The 19,798-nt window shown below is 35.1% G+C and overlaps 1 protein-coding gene across 6 annotated transcripts in view; it reads right to left on the bottom strand.

Annotated features, from left to right (window-relative positions):
• Positions 1–19,798, bottom strand: part of LOC106055954 (dynein axonemal heavy chain 8-like) — a 287,161-nt gene that overhangs the window by 226,381 nt on the left and 40,982 nt on the right. For all 6 annotated transcript variants that reach the window (XR_008773876.1, XM_056005343.1, XM_056005342.1 and 3 more), the window contains 7 exons: positions 11,134–11,332; positions 10,709–10,881; positions 9,512–9,802; positions 6,196–6,303; positions 5,682–5,794; positions 4,532–4,667; positions 1,147–1,344 (listed from right to left, as the gene is read on the bottom strand). Coding sequence is in view for 5 of the 6 variants with exons in the window: in XM_056005343.1 (XP_055861318.1) it covers positions 1,147–1,344; positions 4,532–4,667; positions 5,682–5,794; positions 6,196–6,303; positions 9,512–9,802; positions 10,709–10,881; positions 11,134–11,332 (1,218 nt within the window). In the remaining variant the exon portion in view is untranslated. The remainder of the gene's footprint in view (positions 1–1,146; positions 1,345–4,531; positions 4,668–5,681; positions 5,795–6,195; positions 6,304–9,511; positions 9,803–10,708; positions 10,882–11,133; positions 11,333–19,798) is intronic.

Raw genomic sequence — 19,798 nt, forward strand, 5'->3', positions numbered from 1 at the left:
TCACTGGCGGACAAGGGTTGTGCTAGCCCTTAATGTGGAAAAAATATGTAGGTCACAGCTGGGGCTGGGTAGCCACGGGAAATACTGCATTCCTCATTAATCTTCGGACTCAAAGACAAGCCTTATTATTATTATTACTATACGTGATGCTGGTAAGTGATACTGCTCTGTTGTTCCCTGGATTAAATGTATCTCCTTTTTTTAAATAGGGAGTGACATTAGATTCCTTCCAGTCCCTAAGTACCCTGCCCAAATTTACTGATGCCTGAAAAAGTATTTTGAACACTGCTGCTAGCTCGAGGCTTAGTTCTTTGGGCAATCTAGCTAAAATACCATCAGGTCCAGAAGCTTTATTTGGTTTAATGCTAGCTAATAGTTTTTTTTTCTCTTTTTCTTGTACATGTATATTTGCTAAGTTTTCAACTTGGTTTAAATTTTCTCTATGGCTTTGTCTCCTGAGGCTGAGAATGTTGATGTCAAATATATATATATATAGAACGTAAGCTTTAATTTCATAATCGTGATGTGTCCAGTTATCTTCGCTTTTTGATAGGGGGATACTCCTGTTGTTGAAATGTTTTTTTAGAATTAATGTATGACCATAACTTTTTATTGTCTTCGGATATTACTTTATTAATGTATTCGCTCTGCAGCTGTCTACTCACTTTTTGGGTTAGGTATTTGATTTTAAGGTACTTTTTATGGACTCCATCTGTCTAAATTTTAAAATAGGTTTTCTTTCTGTTTGCAAACTTTCTTTAATTAATTAACCAGCATTTACTATTTTGTTTGATGAGCATTTAGTTGGTTTTGGATTTTCTAAAATGTTTTTTAGATCTTATATAATACAGATGTTACTTCAAAAAAGAAGATGATTACGTCCTACGCATCATGCATCTAGTCATGCATGTTAACCAATGACTTAAATTCTACTAAGTCACTGGTTTTCCTGGCTAGACTCAGGCAACCCACTCCCTGCTCTAATAGCACTAGACAAGAAAAAGTATTTGTATGTTTGTTGAAAGTTTGATGCAGCTTGGTGTAGTTGTCTTGCAGAGTAAGATAATGACAGAAAGATAAAAAATACATTTTTAGCATATGAACAAAATATCAAAGACATTATATAATGTTCATGTTCATACTCGCCTTCAAGTCGTCCACCAGTTCTTGAAACTTATCAAAATCTTCATCAAAAGCCAAGTTTTTGTAATTGAGCAAATCATATCCTTTTTTTTTTAAATTGAGATACAGAGAGTTAAATCTTGCTGATAATGTTTCAATACCTTCAATGGTACAAGAATCCAGAGAGGAAAACTGGTTGCAATATTCTAGCAAGCATATTATCTGTTGATATATTTATATCTTGTATTTAACAGAACGTTACACTGACCAATGTGTTTTACTATTCATTAATAGTATTTATAAGACAAATAGGGCAAATTCTAGTGATATCCAAGCACTTACAGCTTCAATATACAAACTTAGTAATAGTGGTCGAACGATTCTGAATAATTTAAATCTAAAATACTAGAAGTTAAACACCGGCTCTCTTTCCTTCTCTCGCTCTCTCTTTCTCTCTCTTTCTTTCTGGAACCCACAATTTCGTTATTTTTTTCACCATGTGCATCGTAATTTCTCCAACATAGACGTTTGACTTGATTTAGAAAGACTCGCTTTATAACGCCCCTCCAGACACATATGCACATATAAGCTTATAGACCGTGAATTCTAGTAGGACCTATCAATTTTACTTATCTGCTACCTCCCGCTCACAACAACAAAAAAATCCTACATAAAATGTCTGACTTTTTTTGGGCTTCCAATGATTTAATATATTGTTATAACCCTAGTGGCGGACTGAAAGGGTTAATGTGTGTGCGGCCTACTGACACACATGATTCAGGCCAATTACACAGGTCAAGGGCTGTTGAACATTACTGTTAGTTCACGCAAATATGACTCATGTTGTGGTCATGTGATCGAGAGCCTTCACGGACTAGCGACAGTGTGTAAAGAAAGGACAGTAGAGTCCAGGACAGCAAGCCGTAAGGACTGTGTGCTACAAAGTGAGTAGCTGTACGAGTCTAGAAGTAGACAGAGAAAGACCTGTAGTGTTTAGTAGGCAGTTCTATTGTACAAGAAAGCATTTGAATTTGATGTGGCTAATTGTGTTGAATTAGCTTTTCATGTGATTGTAAATAAACCGCCACCTTATTTATTGAAGCTCTTGTTGTCAAGTCCTTGTGTTAGTGGTGATGTTGTGTTTAGCAGTGTTTGCAGAAGGCCGGATAGAGAAGAACGCAACAATATGATACTTTTCTAATCCCCTCCCCACCTGCTTTCACACTTTTCGGCCTTTTTTTTTTGTTATTACAAAGACAACACTTCCCTTTGTTGGCATCATCTGATTGATCGATCCTTCACCACACACTTTTCAGATTTGTTTATCTATATATAGCATGTTTAGTTTTAACCTTATTTTTCCTTTAATTCAAAGAAAATGACTCTAGATCGATCTTTTTAATGCTATTAGAATTTTTTAAAATTTAGACAACAAGGAAGCGTAAATAAGAGGTTTATTAAAATCTTTCGATAATATCGTCAGTGATATAGTGTATTAGAAACACTTTAACAAAATAATCATGTTATAAGTAAAGAGAATGTGAATGCAAAAAGTAGAAATGGAGCTATTGAAATAGCTAATCGACCTAAATCCATTTTAAAAAATCAAAACATTGGCTTTTATATATAAGACTAGCCGGACATTACCCGCGGCCTGCGGGCGTTAGTTTGTGTATTACTAATCTAGTGGATTGGATTTATATATATATATTTGTCAAACTAACATGTTAACTAATGTTCCTTTCAAATTTTTCTATTTCGCCACGAAAATAAAATTAGTTTTGCGAAAATGGGTTTACCCGTAAGCCGATACATCCATATCTATTAAAAACGAAAGAAGCGCGAGATGAATTGAATATATAGTACAATTAAAACGGGTTTACCCGATTTGTTAAATAAATGGCATTATAAAGTACTTCAGGACGTCTAAATTCGCAGATATATGGAACAAATTTATGTAAAAATGCTTTTGAAACACAAATTTGAAGGTTCATTTTATTAAATAATGAGATCAATTGTCTATATTTTGTATTTTCATGTGTCAAAGTAAAAAACTATCTATGCAAAGTTTAGTTCTTAAAATTAGATCTAGATATAGATCCTTTCGATCTTCTCTCTTGTAAACACGGCCTAGATCCATGAAATAGTAATATTTTCATAGAGTTGGGCAACCTTTTTTTTTTTTTGAGGGTCTTAAGTTTGTTTTAGGGTTATATACATACCTTACGGTTCCAGTTAGTACCCAAGAAACATTTATGTCAATTTTTATAAAGATTGGTAAAACAGTTTTGATTTCTATACGGAATACACATACATACATGCATACATACATACATGCATACATACATACGCTTTACTTTCTGCTTTATATTATAGATAGATAGATATAAGTATATTTAGATCTATATCTTGCGATCTATAGGGCAGATAATGTAAAGGTTATCTGTTTCTGTGACCCACGGTTAACGAGGGTGCCTTGTGGCCAGCATAACAGCATTACTAATGTCAGGTACCCATTAGAGCTGGTTAGACTCTTAAGATCCCAAAATTAAAAAGCCTGTCTTCATCAGAATTCGAAGCCGGGACCGCTCGGTTCGGAAGCCAAGTGCTTTACCCCTCAGCCACTGCTCCTCATTACGTTTATAGATCGCTATAAATCTATGTATATTTTGTTTGCTTCGATTTGTTCCACTAATGTCCTAAATGCTGGAAAAAAAAAGGGGGGGGGCTTTTTAAGGACAAAAAATTATGGGTTGTATTTGCATTGAATGTATTCCATATTTCTGAATCAATCAAGTTAAAATGAACATTTTTACCTATATTTAAGAAATTACCATTATTCAATGAAATGATGTCGTTTGCACTTTTGTTTTTGGCGAAGAACGTTACAGCCAAAGTGTCGATTGAAAACATTTCTTAGGAAGAAACAGTCAACGTGACTACACTGTCTACAAGCTTCTTACGTCAGAACGAACATTTTCTTTCTACCAAAGTACCATCTTTCTAATGAAGAGGCCGCTTCAAGACATCTTGTTGAACATTTATGTATTTAATGTGTTCTATTTCTCTGAACTAGTGAGCTCTCTGAGAGCAGGGCAAGAGGATCATCAGCGAATGTTGTGAAAGAGCCAAAAGGACTATCAGATTGAAAAGCATTAGAGTAAAAATAAACCACAATGGCGGTGCCCACAGCACTCTGCGGTGCCCACGTGTTAACTATACCTGCATTTGATATTACATTGTTTACAGTAACCCTTGAGGTATTATATATGGACTAATCTTCAATGCTTTCATTTTTTCAATAAGTAAGTCAAGCTGTATGGCTTTTTAATGACTAATTGATTTTATTTAAAAAAAAAAACGAACTGAATATACACACAAAATATAAAAGTTTACAAGTTTTGCTTACTTTATCAATACGATTTCTGAATGTGTGGATTTTACCAAAAATATACATTTCAGAGAAATTGAAGGGACGTTCTGTTTGAGTGTTGGCAATTTTCTTTTTCGTTCTAGTGTAAATGTTGATATACGCTTCAAACAATCTAGTCAGAAAACAAAACAAAAAAACACTTAAATATTGATGTTTGACATTTCTCATTAGTTTCTCCTTAAATCTACGTATCAGCTAACTCTTCTATTTATCACACTTCCGTTCTAGTTCAATTGTGTTCACTTTTCATTTTTCTCGCTTTGATTTTCTATGTTTGAAAATAGTGAAGTTCTAGAAAACTCAGGTCCTGGCAGTTGGCAGGAGGATAGAAAACCTGATCTGCTTATCCACCACTTTCTAGAACTATTGAAGACTTTCTCACACTAGTAGACGTATATAGTTTGAGTTTTGAGTTTATGCACATCGGCACAATTTAGGCCATACCGTGCCCGTAATCCTTTAAGGATCACTCTTCCTTTACATAACAAGGACTAAATTCTATACAGTTAAATAATTAAAAACAAGGTCTATTCACAGTTAAAACAGTAAAGGTAGTAAAAATTTAATAATTTGGTAAAAATCTTATGTAAATATTATATGTTCACAATTCAATCAGATCTTCGTAGACAACCCCACCTCCCGGACAAAGCCCAGTACCTTCCCAGGGTCGACATTGTCGAATAGTATTTTGAAGGTGTGTACTCTAAAAAATTTCTCCCTGACATCCTGGTATCTGGGGCAATCAATGAGGATATGTTCCACGGTGAGGCAAGAGTCACAGTACTCACAAAGTTGGTGCTCCTCTCTCTTCATCACAAAGGAGTGCGTGATGTAGGTGTATATAAAGGAAAGAGATGAACTGCTTTACAGTTTTCATCTTTTAATCTCCCTGTAGCTGTAGGGCAAGTCAGTCATGGGAAGTCAGGGAGAGTAAGTCAGGGGAAGTCAGTTTGGGGGAGTCAGCCGGTCCGTCAACTCGTCTTATATCCTCCTTCTATCCCCAGGATGACTTGGTCTGTCAGTCAAGCTTTTACAGACAAGTTCAATTTTTCAAAACAAAATTGTTTTAGACTGTCTTAGGATAGCACGCCGAAACACATTATTTTAGTATAGGAAAATTGGCTACCTGATACAGTGCTTCAGTCTTGTATATAACTCGTTTTTCTGCATATCCCATAGTCTTGTTGTTCCATGATCAGAGACATAGTTCTTACAGCTTGTAACTATTTGGTTTGTGATCTAACACAGATAGACATTAACATTTAGTATCTTTGAAGTTAAACTTTTAATATCAACCTATCAGATTTAAACATGATATTCAACTATCAGATTTAAACATGATATTCAACTATCAGATTTAAACATGATATTCAACTATCAGATTTAAACATGATATTCAACTAACAGATTTAAACATGATATTCAACTAACAGATTTAAACATGATATTCAACTAACAGATTTAAACATGATATTCAACTAACAGATTTAAACATGATATTCAACTAACAGATTTAAACATGATATTCAACTAACAGATTTAAACATGATATTCAACTAACAGATTTAAACATGATATTCAACTAACAGATTTAAACATGATATTCAACTAACAGATTTAAACATGATATTCAACTGTACCTTGACAAATAAACTGGAGACCTTGTCAGTACTAGTATAATAGGGTGAGAAGTTGTAGATTAATCGAATGGTGCCAATAAGACCCGATAATTTGTCTAACATGTTGATCTGTAAAATAATAATACAGTTGAGCACTACTAAAAATGATGATTAAAAAAAACAACAACTAAGTTTAATGAGTCAGAAGATATAAATGTCTGACCAAAAAACTAGTAAAACATTTGTTTATGAACATCTGGGCACAGTCAATGGTGGAGTGATACATAATAGCAAGTTAGAAAACGAATTCAAGAGTCAACAATAACTATTTTGTCAAGGCTTATACAATATGTAGCAACAAGTATCAACTATGAAATTCCCTCCGGCTGCTTCTGCAACTGACTTGGTGCCAAATGTAACGCGAAGGTCGAGCAAGGTCGAGAGAGGATCATGACGCAGGGGGCCACCCATGACCCCTTTATCTAAGGCCCAGGAATGCGCCCCAGAGAGGAAACTCTGGTGCAGCTGCAAAGCGGCTAAAACAACACGAGAGACAACAGTTATAAGTTATAAGTCCAACTATGGACGCTACGGGTTGTCTCTGACGGTGGGAGAGGTCTTCGCGCCTAATTGATTAGCTACCACCCACCTCAACTTAGCAGCCCCCAGTCAGTTAGGTGCTGATCCGCCACAGCCTTCCTGCTCTAATGGGTGCTTAGAGCTTAGTTTAAAACGACAAGTAGGCTGGAAACTTGCACCAAGCAACAAAAAGAAGAAAAATTAAAATTGAAAAGGAAATTCCTGTTAAGAAAATTCATGTCATATGACTGGCCACATAGAGCTTCAGGACAATGTGTTCTGGTCTCACAGATGAACTACGGCAGGTTGACGATGCAAGAAAGAAGACTAAGCATTGACATTAACTCGACTGGTCGAAAACGGCATGCTCCGCGAGGATGATTACACTTTCTTTTGAAAGGAAAAGCACAGAATGAGACGCGAATGCATGACGTGGGTATTGCTGACAACAACAGTCTATTTCCCATGATAGTCCCTCCAGTTGGTGGCTCGGAACGGCTACTAAGCAAAAATATGATGACAACATCTGGAAAAGTCACTATATGCTCGCTTCAGGAGAACAAAGACAAGTTCTATGAAGACTTCAAAGCAGCCATTGAGATCATTCCTCAAGATCCTTCTAAGTGACTTCAATGCAAGAGTAGGATCACACCACACTACCTGGTCAGACTGCCTTGGGCTTTTTGGAATCGGCAGGATGAGTGAGAACTGTCAAAGACTGCTTGAATTCTGCCCATACCATATGCTCTGCATTACCAACACATACTTCAGGACAAACCACTGCACTGTGTCTCATGGAGGCATCCTAGGTGTGGGCAATGGCACCAGCTGGACATGATACTGACACGAAAAAGGGACATATGAAACACACTGCTGACATGTAGCTATCAAAGCGCGTACTGTGATACTGATCACACTTTTGTGTCCTGCCAGACTAGACTGCTGCCTACTAAGATCCACACATGTCAGGGAAAAAGAAAACAACCCCTGAATACTGCAAGAACAAACAATCCTGATCTTCACATTGAATTTACAAACAAATTAGAGGAAGCTATTAAAAACTTCTAAGTGACTGCGGTAGAAAATAGTTGGACGTTCATGCGTGATGCTATGTACCAAACATAATCAATTGTCTTTGGGAACAAAACAAAGAACAAGGATATTTGATATTTTGGGTTTTTGGCACATCGGCACAATTTAGGAAAAACGAGGACTGGTTTGAAGCAAGTCTGTCAGAAATTGAAACTGCCACTAGAAATAAGAGATTAGCCATGCTAAACTACAAGAGGGAGCCCACCCCAAACAACTTACAAGCGCTCAGATCTACACGAAACAACGCCCAAAGAATAGCGAGACAGTGCTCTAACAAATACTGGCAGGACCTATGTGAAAACATCCAATCTTGTGCCAACATTAGAGGACTATATGAGGGCATCAAAAAAGCCTTTGGACTTCACACCAGCAAGTGTGTCCCGCTCAAGTCAGTTCAATCATCAGTGATCGTGCACTACAAATGGAGCGATGGGTAGAACACTATGCAGAACTTCACCAGATTGAAAATGCCATCCCGTCAAGTGCTTTGTCTAACTTCCCATCACGTTCAGTTTTGAAAGAATTAGACAAAACGCCCTCAGTAAAGGAACTGAGCACATCCAACATACGGGAAGTACCGGGAGGAGATGGTATTCATTCAGAAGCCATTTAGGCTGGAAAGCATGCCCTAATCAAGCCATTCCATGAAATGCTAAGCTTGTGCTAGGATAAAAAATCGTCCCCCAGGAATTGAAGGACCCAAACATAGTAACAATGTACTAAAATAAAGGTGACTGCTCCGATTGTAACAGTTATAGAGGCATCTCACTTTTTAGCATAGTTGGAAAGGCTCATGCTGGAGTGATACTGAGGCGGAGGCAGATCTTGGCAGAGCGAATTTACCCAGAATCGCAGTGTAGCTTTAGAACGGGTAGATCCACAACAGATATGATTTTCTCCCTGTGGCAGCTACAGGAGAAGGGCACAGAACAAAAGCAGTCCCTCTTTATAGCTTTTATTGACTTGACCAAGGCGTTTGACCTTGTCAGCAGAACCGGTCTGTTTTCACGTATTGGAGAGAATTGACTGTCCAAACAAGCTACGGTGTCATTTTGAGCCGAGAAGGTGTTTAGCAGAAAGGAATGTGACTATGTAAGGTGGTGTATACAATGGAAAGGATTATATACGTTTTATAAGAGGTGATATTTATTAGTGGTGGCTGGAGGAACACATCTGAAACATGTTTTATGGTTTCAGAACTAAATAAATACATAGTAAAAGCTTTCCTCTTTTTATCAACATTGAAATTGTGAAATAAAAAAACAGAAATGCCTTAGTTAAGTTCTCTAATCTCTAGTATATTAGTCTGAGCCAACACTTAATATTGCATTGACTAATGGATGAATTATCATTCATTGATGAATGTAAAAAATGTATTTGATAATGTTCTCTATTGAAGTATTTTTTGTAACTATAAGATTTGAGTTTTGAAGTGACGTCTGCAATCTATAAGATTTGAGTTTTGAGGTAACGTCTGTAATCTATAACATTTGAGTTTTGAAGTAAATTGAGTTTTGAAGTAACGTCTGTAATCTATAAGATTTGGGTTTTCAAGTGACGTCTGTAATCTATAAGATTTGAAATTAGAAGTAAATTGAGTTTTGAAGTAACGTCTGTAATCTATAATAGTTAGGTCGTAAATATTAAAAGATTTGTAATGACTCACAGGCTGACATCTGTATAGTGGCTCGCAATATTTCTCTAGCGTATACAGATATTTGGTATTATCTCGAGCTTCGTTGGCTTGATCAGTAATTTTCATATCAAGTTCTCTCCATTCAGACATCACAGGAGATTTGCAAATGTGCAGAATGTGAAACACAGTTTTGGCTTGCCTAGAGCGAATCTGTTGAAGTAGGTAGCTGAAATGGGCCGTACGTCCAAGCCAAAATTCCAGCTCTTTCTTTGGACCTATATCGTCGGCTTCACGTCTAATGCGTCCTGCGGCATTTAACAGCTGTAAAAAGTTTGTAAGAATTAACATAGATGAAAATAAAAGAATTCTTGTCTATTTAATTTACACTAGCTTAAATATTCTTGATATTATGCAATATAAATACATTATACGATTTATTAAATAGATAGATAGCTCCAACTGTAAGAGGTTCTATTGTAAAAGTCAAATAGTATTTTAAAAGTTGAAAAAGCAATGCTTTAATACAAAAATATTCCCATGTTTACAAGTTTCAAACTTAAGACTTACATTACCTATTACGTTACCTACCTACTGTAGTAACTAAATTACCTGCGTACATTATATACCTACATTCAAGTCCGACCCTAACAGATGCGAGGCCCTATGGGAAACAGATTGCGCGGGCCCCATCTGGGTAGGGATAAACATAATGTCAAAAATTAAGATTTTGTATTAGAAAATACATTCGTCTTTGCAACACATTTTTATTAAATGAAAGCTGACAATGCCTTTTTTTTTATTGCGGTTAGGATAGGCACCCCCAAAATGGACAATTTGTCTATTTTTAGGAGATTTGTAAGAGTTTTTAGGAGGCTTAAATAATTTCAGATTCCCAGAACTTTTTCGTATCTTTTGCAATTTCAGATTCCCAGAACTTTTTCGTATCTTTTGCAATTTCAGGAGATTTCCAGGAAGTCTTGGAAAATCAGGAGAAACCTTTTATTATATATATATTTACTCATTTACAAGCAGAATTAGCGCATGGCCCACTGCGCCGCATAGTTAGCAGTGCCCCAAGGCCGGCCCTACCCACATTACAAATCTACATTACATACCTACATTAACTGACTACATTATATACCTAAATACCTTACCTGCCGAAATTATATACCTACATTACCTGCATGCATTACCTATCTAGCTCATTAAATGAATAAATGTTATTACCATTTCAACTTGTTGACACCACAGATTAACAATTTCTTCTGCAAGTGATATGATGACTTTGGATTGTGCAGCAGCTAAACAGTCGGCGACGGTCGTGATTCCAGCCAGTATAGTCATTTGATCTGGATCCAATGTTTTTAGTTCAACCATTTCATTCACATGTTTCTCTGCCCCTTTATGTAACAAATAAATTACAAGTTGACTTCAAATTATATGCTCAAGCTAAATAACGTTGTAGGCCTAGAGAAGGATATTTCTCAAACCGCTAAACATGTGATAGTTGTATTATGTTTGTATATGCTAGCACTTTTTAAACTTGATCAACTAAATATTATAAGTCTACTATCAGCTTGATAACTTCTCTGAACTGAAATATCTTGCTAATATCAGCAGGTCTCTAAACTGAAACATCTTGGACAACGTACACTGAGTGTGCTGAATAAAGTCATCAACACTGACGAACAGTTCGTTATAGGTGCAGTAATGTTGATCAGAGATGTGTTTATTTACTGCCCAATATTTCAAGTGATAAAGAGCTGGATAGTATGTCCTAGACACGCTGTCCGAGAAGACACCAAGAATAGTACTTCCAGCTTTCATTGTGAAACTTCCAGCAATGACTTCCTGCATTAACAAACAAACAAAATGTATTACTAGAGTACAATGAGAATTTTTGTTATCACACAAACTAAGGAATATTAAAGCCATGATTTTCATTTGATTGTCTAAAGTAATAACACTTCAAAGAAGCATTTGGCATTGCTTTTAGTCTCGAGCAGAATAATTTTCTTTTGTAAAGGCAGCACAGAAAGGAACTATTTCCCCAAAATTTATAGCATGGTACTTTGTGCAGTGGCGTGCCTTCCGTGTACACAGGGAGATATGTGTTATCCCCCCCCCCCCAAAAAAAAAATGTCCAAAATATTTATTATTGAAGAAGTTTACAAAAAAACACACCTGTAGTATTTCATTTAAAAATGATGCTTTTATGTTTATGAAAAACCACAACTGCTTGCATGTTTTATTTTACAAATTAAATGTTTCGCTTTCAGAAAAAATAGCCGTTGCATCAAAATCTGAACGATCTAAAATATCGGTGACAGGTTATTTCATCCCCTGGTCATTTCATCCCCTGTGTCACAGTGTTGAGTGTGTGAGAGTTATTAAATAGATTCATAGTTGTTATCAAAGCTCACCGATAGACTTGACAGAGACCAGACAAAGGTTAGGACAATGTCAGTTAGGTGTATGTCTTGTAGAAAGACTGATATGTGGGTCGGGACAGACATTAGTAATGTTAGTTTAGGCGTAGGCTAGATACTCAGCCTATATAGAGTAGAGTTTGGGGCAGTCGGGACACGGTGCCATGTAGTGTTAGCAGGGGCGTGTGTCGTGTGATAGGCGTTTTCTGGTGAACGACACATACCTTCGATGAAGTCCAGTAGGGAATCGGCGCCGGAGGCGCCATTATCCCGTTGATGGTTAGAAAGGCTTTTATCCAACCACCAGGCCTGGACATGGGGCTCTTCACCCCTGTCCTGTCTGAGGGCACCCAACGGTAGGCGGCCATATTGGTTGACTGACTGGTAAAACCGGGCCGTGCCGTGTACACAGCGCACCGTCCCCGAGTCTTAAGTCACCCGCTATAAGTGTCAGGGACAGCGCTAACTGCGGGGAGCTTGTCTCATATTCCTATACTGTAACCGCCACTGTTCCGTGCAAGGGCCGCCAATCCAGCAATCCGGAACTGATGACGACCCCCTTTGTGGAACGGCGTGGCGGACTTTTTGGACTGGGTTGCAGGTTACTTGTTCCATCCCCACCCCGAGTGAGATAAAAAAAAACAAAAGCTCACCCAGGGAGACCTGCTAGAAGGCCTGGTTCGCTACTCGTTCTTAGCCTGTCCAGATCCACTTCTGGATGTTTCCACCGGAGGGCCACGCTGAGGCGACGGGTAGCTGGAAATCCTCCGACACATACAGACATTGGGAGCAAGTCGCCGAGGCTGGCTCGCGATCTTGGCTCCAAGAGGTGTGAGTTGTTTGCCAGAGACAACATGTAGGAACTAATTCTTAAGGACCAGGGTAAGAGGAAATGTTTTTTTTAGTTATATATCTAGTATTAGATGTTAATTGATTATGAATAAATAGAATGGCGCTTTAGCTAGTTGTTAGCGATATTTTTGATTATTTGTCTATTTAGAGTGACAGTCTTAGTGACATTCTGACAGTCTGGGTAGCAGTCTTTAGCATGAGGCAGTCTAAGCGTAGATACACTGAATAGATGTTAGCGACAGTGGCGTAGTCAGCAAGACAAAGAGCGACATGCAGTAATTGACATCAGATGACATGGACAGCGGTACTGAACTCTGATGCAGTCTGCGTCGTTGGGTCCAGTGCATGGAGGATGGAGTAGCCGTGGTGGTCTGATTGGCATGGGTGATTAAATGTATTGTTGATTATGTCTTTATTGTTTATTATGTGTGATGTTGCTAGTTCAGGCTGTCTTGAAGTCAACCAATTACTCTGCAATCGTTTGGGTGTAATTGTTCGGGTGTATTACGTGTAGTTGACCAACAACACAAACAAGAACTGGCACATCGATTGTAACAGGTGAAGAGATGTAGTCAACGATGATGAACAAGTTAATATATATTTATTATGATAAAAGGCCACAGTAGAAGTCTCTGTCACTAAACACGTCGTTACCCTGGAATGTTCTAACGCTAACTGATTTTCCGGTCTCTAACCCAACATATCCCAAACGTCACTAGTCCCGTTCAATATGCGTCTACTATGGTGCGTCGCTAAATAACTAAAATAACTAACCTATATAAATAAGGTGTCTAACAGATTCCTCCCCCCCTTGAAAAAAAAATATGTCAATATTTTTCCACTACTGTCAAGTCTTACAAGGGCATTTTCAATTTAAGGGGAAGACCACAAACATAAAATCTTGACATCTTCATCTTGACATCTTCATCTTGACAGTTCCTCCTATTCACGTCAATGTTCATAACAGTTCATAACATTCCAAAATCATCTTCATTAGTACACAGTTCATCATGGAGGAAAATGTGGCATCATATGGGCACGTCACACGTCACAAATGTTCTTCACTGGCAGTAATCTGATAAAATACAATATTTCAAAAAAACAATTATAAACTTTATTTACACATTCAATAAATTTTTTTTCTTACCACCCTTTTATACGCTTTTGTCCATTTTTCTTTTATACTCACCCTTTTCCATAGAACTAACTTTCGTCAATGATATATGAAATGATTCACATAAAAAAAAATATCCATACTTACTTTTAAATGCTTAACATCAAATTTACTTATCTCCCTTTTCCATAACATATAAATGGTGTCAATATATTAATATATATTACATACTCAATATAATCATAGTTTATTTACAAAATTGTTTCACTTCAATGTCATTCTAGACAATAGATCAGCTACAATATTCACAGATCCACTAATAGCTTTCACTTCAAATTTATATTCCTGTAGTGCTAAGAACCATCTATAAACACGACTGTTTTTCATGCTCTTTTGCTGTATATACTGAATAGGTTTATGATCAGTTAATAATATGAATTTCCTTCCTATTAAATAGCTCTCTAGCTTAGTAATTACCCATATTACAGCTAAGGCTTCTCTTTCAATGACACTATATTTTTTCTCTGCCTCTGATAATTTTCTGCTTACATATAATATAGGATGTAAGTTATCATAGTTCTGCATTAAACAACCACCAATAGCATTACCAGATGCATCAGTTGTGACATAAAATATTTTGTCTTTATCAGGTAGTCTTAATATTAGTTCATGACTAAAAACATCTTTAATTCTGTCAATAGCTTTCACACATTCCTCATTACAAACTACTTTTTGAGGTTTTCCTTTTTTAAGTAAGTCATTTAGTGGATTCACTATTTCTGCTAAGTTTTTTATAAACTTTCTGTAATAATTTACTATTCCCAATATGCTTTTAATTTGTCTTTTTGTTGTAGGTATTTCAATATTAAGTACTTTCTTTATGTTATCTTCAATAGGGCTAATCATGTTGTTATTTATTTTATGTCCTAAGAAAATTATTTCCTCCAATCCTATTTCTACTTTTTCTGCTTGAATTGTAAGTCCACTTTCTTTTATTATTTTGAATACTTCTTTTACATCTACCAAATGTTCCTCCCAACTATTATTAAAAATACATATGTCATCCAAATAGCAAATAACATTTTCTTTGTTTCCAATTATCATGTTCATCATTCTATTAAATGTGGCAGGTGCATTTACTAATCCAAAACTCATATAATTCCATTGAAAAATACCATATGGTGTTACAAATGCTGTGTAAGGTTTTGCATTTTCTGTTAAAGGTATTTGCCAATAACCTTTATTTAAATCCAATTTAGTAAAAAATTTTGCTCCATTTAATTTATGTAAAATATCCTCTATATTTGGCATTGGATATGGGTCAAATTCTGTGATGTTGTTAAGTTTCCTATAATCAATACATAACCTTATATCTCCATTCTTCTTTTTGGCTATCACAATTGGTGAAGCATAAGGAGATGTTGATGGCTCAATTATACCTGATTCTAGTAAATTGTCTATTTCTTTCTTTACTTTGTCTTGTAAATGTAACGGTATTCTATATGGCTTAAGCTTGATAGGTTTTGTGTCTGTTACTTTAATGTCATGTTTAATAATATTTGTTTTTCCTGGTATGCTGGAAAAAATTTCTTTGTATTCCTGTATTATTTTAGTTATGTCTTTTGACTTTTCCTTAGTTAGATTATTAAGATTAATCTTTTGCCAAGTTTGATTCTCTTTTGTTTCTATTACAGGTATTTCCTTAATATCATTTTCATTGTGATTTTCATTTGTTATTATCATCAAGCATTCTTCTCTTTCTGAAAATTTATTTTCTATTTCCTCCTGAATGTTTTGTATTAACTCATCTTCTCTATCATGATACAGTTTCAAATTATTTATGTGATATGTTTTAATTTTCCCATTTATTTCAATTTGATAATTCACATCATTAATTTGTTTTATCACCTTAAATGGACCTTTCCATTGTTTACCAATTTTATTTTTCAGGTCATTTATCAATATTAATACATTGTTTCCTACTTCTAGTGTTTTCAATTGTCTTTTCTTATTTAGATTCTCATGAGCACTTTGTTTGTACTTCTTATTGTTGTTATATGCTTGAGTCCATATTTCTTTCAATTCTGTTGTGATTGTTGTTTCACTGTCATTATTTAATTTATTCTCATTGTCTATTAGATTTTCTTTAAAAACATCTAATTCATCTCTGGGTTTTCTTCCATGTATTATTTCATATGGTGAAAATTGTGTTGCTTCATGGATGTTGTTTCTATGAGCAAATAGTACATAGTTAATGTAATGATCCCACTTGTTCTGATTATTCTGAATTATCTTTGTTAGTGATCTTTTTAATGATCCACCATATCGTTCACATAAACCGTTACTCTCCGGGTGGTAAACCGAAGAGTATATGTGTTGTATATTGTATTGTTTAGTCCATTTCTTAAATTGTTCTGACTTAAACTGAGATCCCTGATCACTCAATATAATTTTAGGTATACCATGTCTTGTAATTACTTTTTGAGTTATGGCATTAATGATATTTTCTGCACTTGTATTTGATAATGGGATTGCCTCTGGGTATCTACTAAACATGTCTATTACTGTTAGAATGTATTTGTTATTATTTTCAGTTTGAATTAAAGGACCTATTAAATCAATAGATACTTTCTGAAATGGTGCTGTAGGTTCATCCATTTCTTGAATAGGTGCTTTATTCACTAGACTTTTGTTCGATCTCTTTTGACATATGTCACATGAGTTTATGTATTTGTTGATTGTTGCTTTCATTTTGGGCCAAAATACTTGTTTTGACAAATTCCTATAACATTTCTTTACTTCCCTATGTGCTGCTAAATTATTATCATGTGTCATGATTAAAACATCTTTCCAATATTTCTGTGGTAAGACAAGTTGTTTTATTTTCTTATTATCATTACTTGTTTGTCTAAACAATATTTTATTCTCTATGCAAAATTTCTCCATTGGATTATTATTGTTTTTATCTGATATTCTCGAATAAATTTTCCCAATAATATTGTCATTCATTTGTTCTAATGCAAATGTGGGTGTTGTTTCTTTTTCACTTGTTATTATCATACTTGTTATATTTTGTGTTTCTATGTTTTCATGATTTTGTCTTATGTTTTTGTATTTGTTTTGCCAGTCTTCTAATTCTTTTCTTGAACATTCTTTAACTCCTTTTATGTTTCCTACTAACATATCATATCTCATTTCTGGTATTGCAATGCCATCACAATAACCAGTGAAAAATGGGGTTTCAATGTATACCCTTATAGCTTTAAATTCCCTTACAGTGCCATCTGCTAATTCTACTTTCCTAGTAAACCCTTTATACCAATGAGGTTTGACAAATTTAGTTTTTACTGCCAAGGTGTTACAACCTGAATCCCTGATTAATTCCACCGGAATTCTATCTACAAACCCTGGGTACACTGCAAAATTGTTCCTATTTCCTTCCATGAAATATATCCTATCTGTACCTTTATTTTTGTATTCCCTACTGTAACTCCTATTTCTATAATTTCCCCTGTCATTCCTATCTCTACTCCTATATCTACTGTTATTTTGTTCATTGTATCTATTTCTACTTCCAGACCTACTATTCCCTCTTCTACAGTTAGCTGCTATATGACCTTTTCCTTGACATTTAAAACAGGTTATTTCACTATATTTTCTATTTCCACTATTTGATCTGTTTCTATTTCTACTTCTATCAACATTTTCTTTGGTGTATCCTATTAAATCTACTTTGCTCTTATCCCTATCAGAAAATGGTTTATTTGGATAGGCATTTTTGTATACTCTCATTATCTCTGTTATTTCATCTATAGTTTTTGGGTTTCTTTCTCTAATAAAAGATTGTAATTGAGGATCACATTTATTTACAAAGTTGTCCACTAGAATAAAATTTTTTAATCCTTCATAAGAGTTATTCACTTTTTCTAATTTTACCCACTTATTGAAGAAATCCTTTTCCATATTAATGGTGGTTTGGGGTTCTATTCCTAATGATGGTATATTGTCAAAATATTTCTTTCTAAAAGTTGTAGCATTATGACCATATGCATTCAATAATTCTCTTTTTAAAACTTGATAGCTATCATCAATATGATGGTCATGATTTTGGCATATTGTTAGAGCTTGACCATGAACAAAGTCTATCAGTATTTCAGACCATTCTTCTTCAGGCATATTAAATGTAGACATTTTTGCCTCATATCTTTTCAGGAAATCACCAATGTCATCCTTCTGTTCATCAAAACTTTGTATTTTTCTCTTTAGCCATGTTTGTGAATTAGGGTTGTCTCTTTGAGTGGTATAATTATTTGAGTTATTAGTGTTATTTCCTTGTTCAGTTTGGGCTCTGGCTTGTGCTGCATCCAATCTCATCTTCTCCATTTTAGCTTCATGTTCTCGGTCCTCTTTTTGCTTCTCATATTCTTCCTTTCTGATCCTATCTTGTCTCTCTATCTCTTGTCTTTGACGTTCTTCTTGTCTTTCTATCTCTTGTCTTTGACGTTCTTCTTGTCTTTCTATCTCTTGTCTTTGACGTTCCGTTTCTTCCTTCACAACTTGCTGTACATAAGCTGCTAAGTCCTTTCCTTTTAACTCCATGGCCTTTCCATCCTGCATAGCTGTTTCCTTAACCTCCTTAAGGTCCACATATGATGATGTAGCCATTGTGTTTTATATTTTATATATATTTTTACTTGGCCTATATTAGTTATGGCTATACTTTAAACTTATTTTATATTTAAGTTTTTCCACACTTTTATACAAATTTTAAATGATATGTCTCTATCTATAGATTTAGTAAATGTATAAATCTAGTCTGAGTTATTATGGTTATATTCAAATCTGTATATTAGGTCCAGTATTACACACAAATTTAAATCTAGTATATTATAGTATGTATAATATTACCATTTAGATCTATAGTTATCAAGAGCACTATGACTTTTAGATCTAGTATGAATAACTATGATCAATTTCAAAATCTGGTATGACTGAAGTCACAGTGAAGTGTCTAGAGTAAATTCAAGGACTGTCTAGAGTCTAGATCTAGAGTAGATTATGGTTCTATTTCACCATACGAAACAAATATGTGTATACAGTGTCAAATATATCTTCAACAAGATATATATATCTAGAATGTACTACCTTCATTCATCTTCAACTTAATAATATTTCAAAGTAGAGTCTAGATAATTAAATTGTACCAAAGAGATGTACAATAATTTGCAGATCTAAATTTAGCCAGACGATAGTGTTTGACTACATAGCCAGTTTCGGCATTATTCTCATGGCAAAATCATATTTGATTTTAACCGCTCAAACTAAAATTATTTTAGTCTGATTCACAGTAAAAGAATCCTACCCGCACTTTCTATCATTAAGTGAAAAAAAAATACAGATCTAATTAAATTAATAAAAATAAATAATTTAAAATAATATAAACAAATGAAATAATTAAATGAGACTATCACTATGGGTTGGGATGTGACAATATGGTACACAATGATAACGTCACGAAGTAACCAGGCAACAACGGATATGACGTTTACACAAACAAAACAAATTACAATCCTAAACGTATAATATAGCTTTTCATCTAAATTACGTCTTCTACCCCGACGGGTTTTAAGGCGCACCACCTGATTTTACTCAGGCTAACGTACCAAATTTAGACAAAATCTATTTCTAAGGGCAATCTAAACATATACTAATAAGAAAAATGGCACTTAGCTTTTGATAAGAAAGATCCCTTTGTTCGGACTCCCGAATATGTTAGATCACAACAAATTCCACTGCCTCTCTTCCAGTTCTGACTCTGTTCTCCGGTGCTACCAGTATCCCACGTAATGCCACAGATGTCCTGATATGCCACAGCAAAATGTTCCAGTTTCTTCGACGACTGTTGATGACCGTATGTGTAGT

This window comes from Biomphalaria glabrata, chromosome 12 (assembly GCF_947242115.1).
Source record: "Biomphalaria glabrata chromosome 12, xgBioGlab47.1, whole genome shotgun sequence".
NCBI classification, from domain to species: domain Eukaryota; kingdom Metazoa; phylum Mollusca; class Gastropoda; family Planorbidae; genus Biomphalaria; species Biomphalaria glabrata.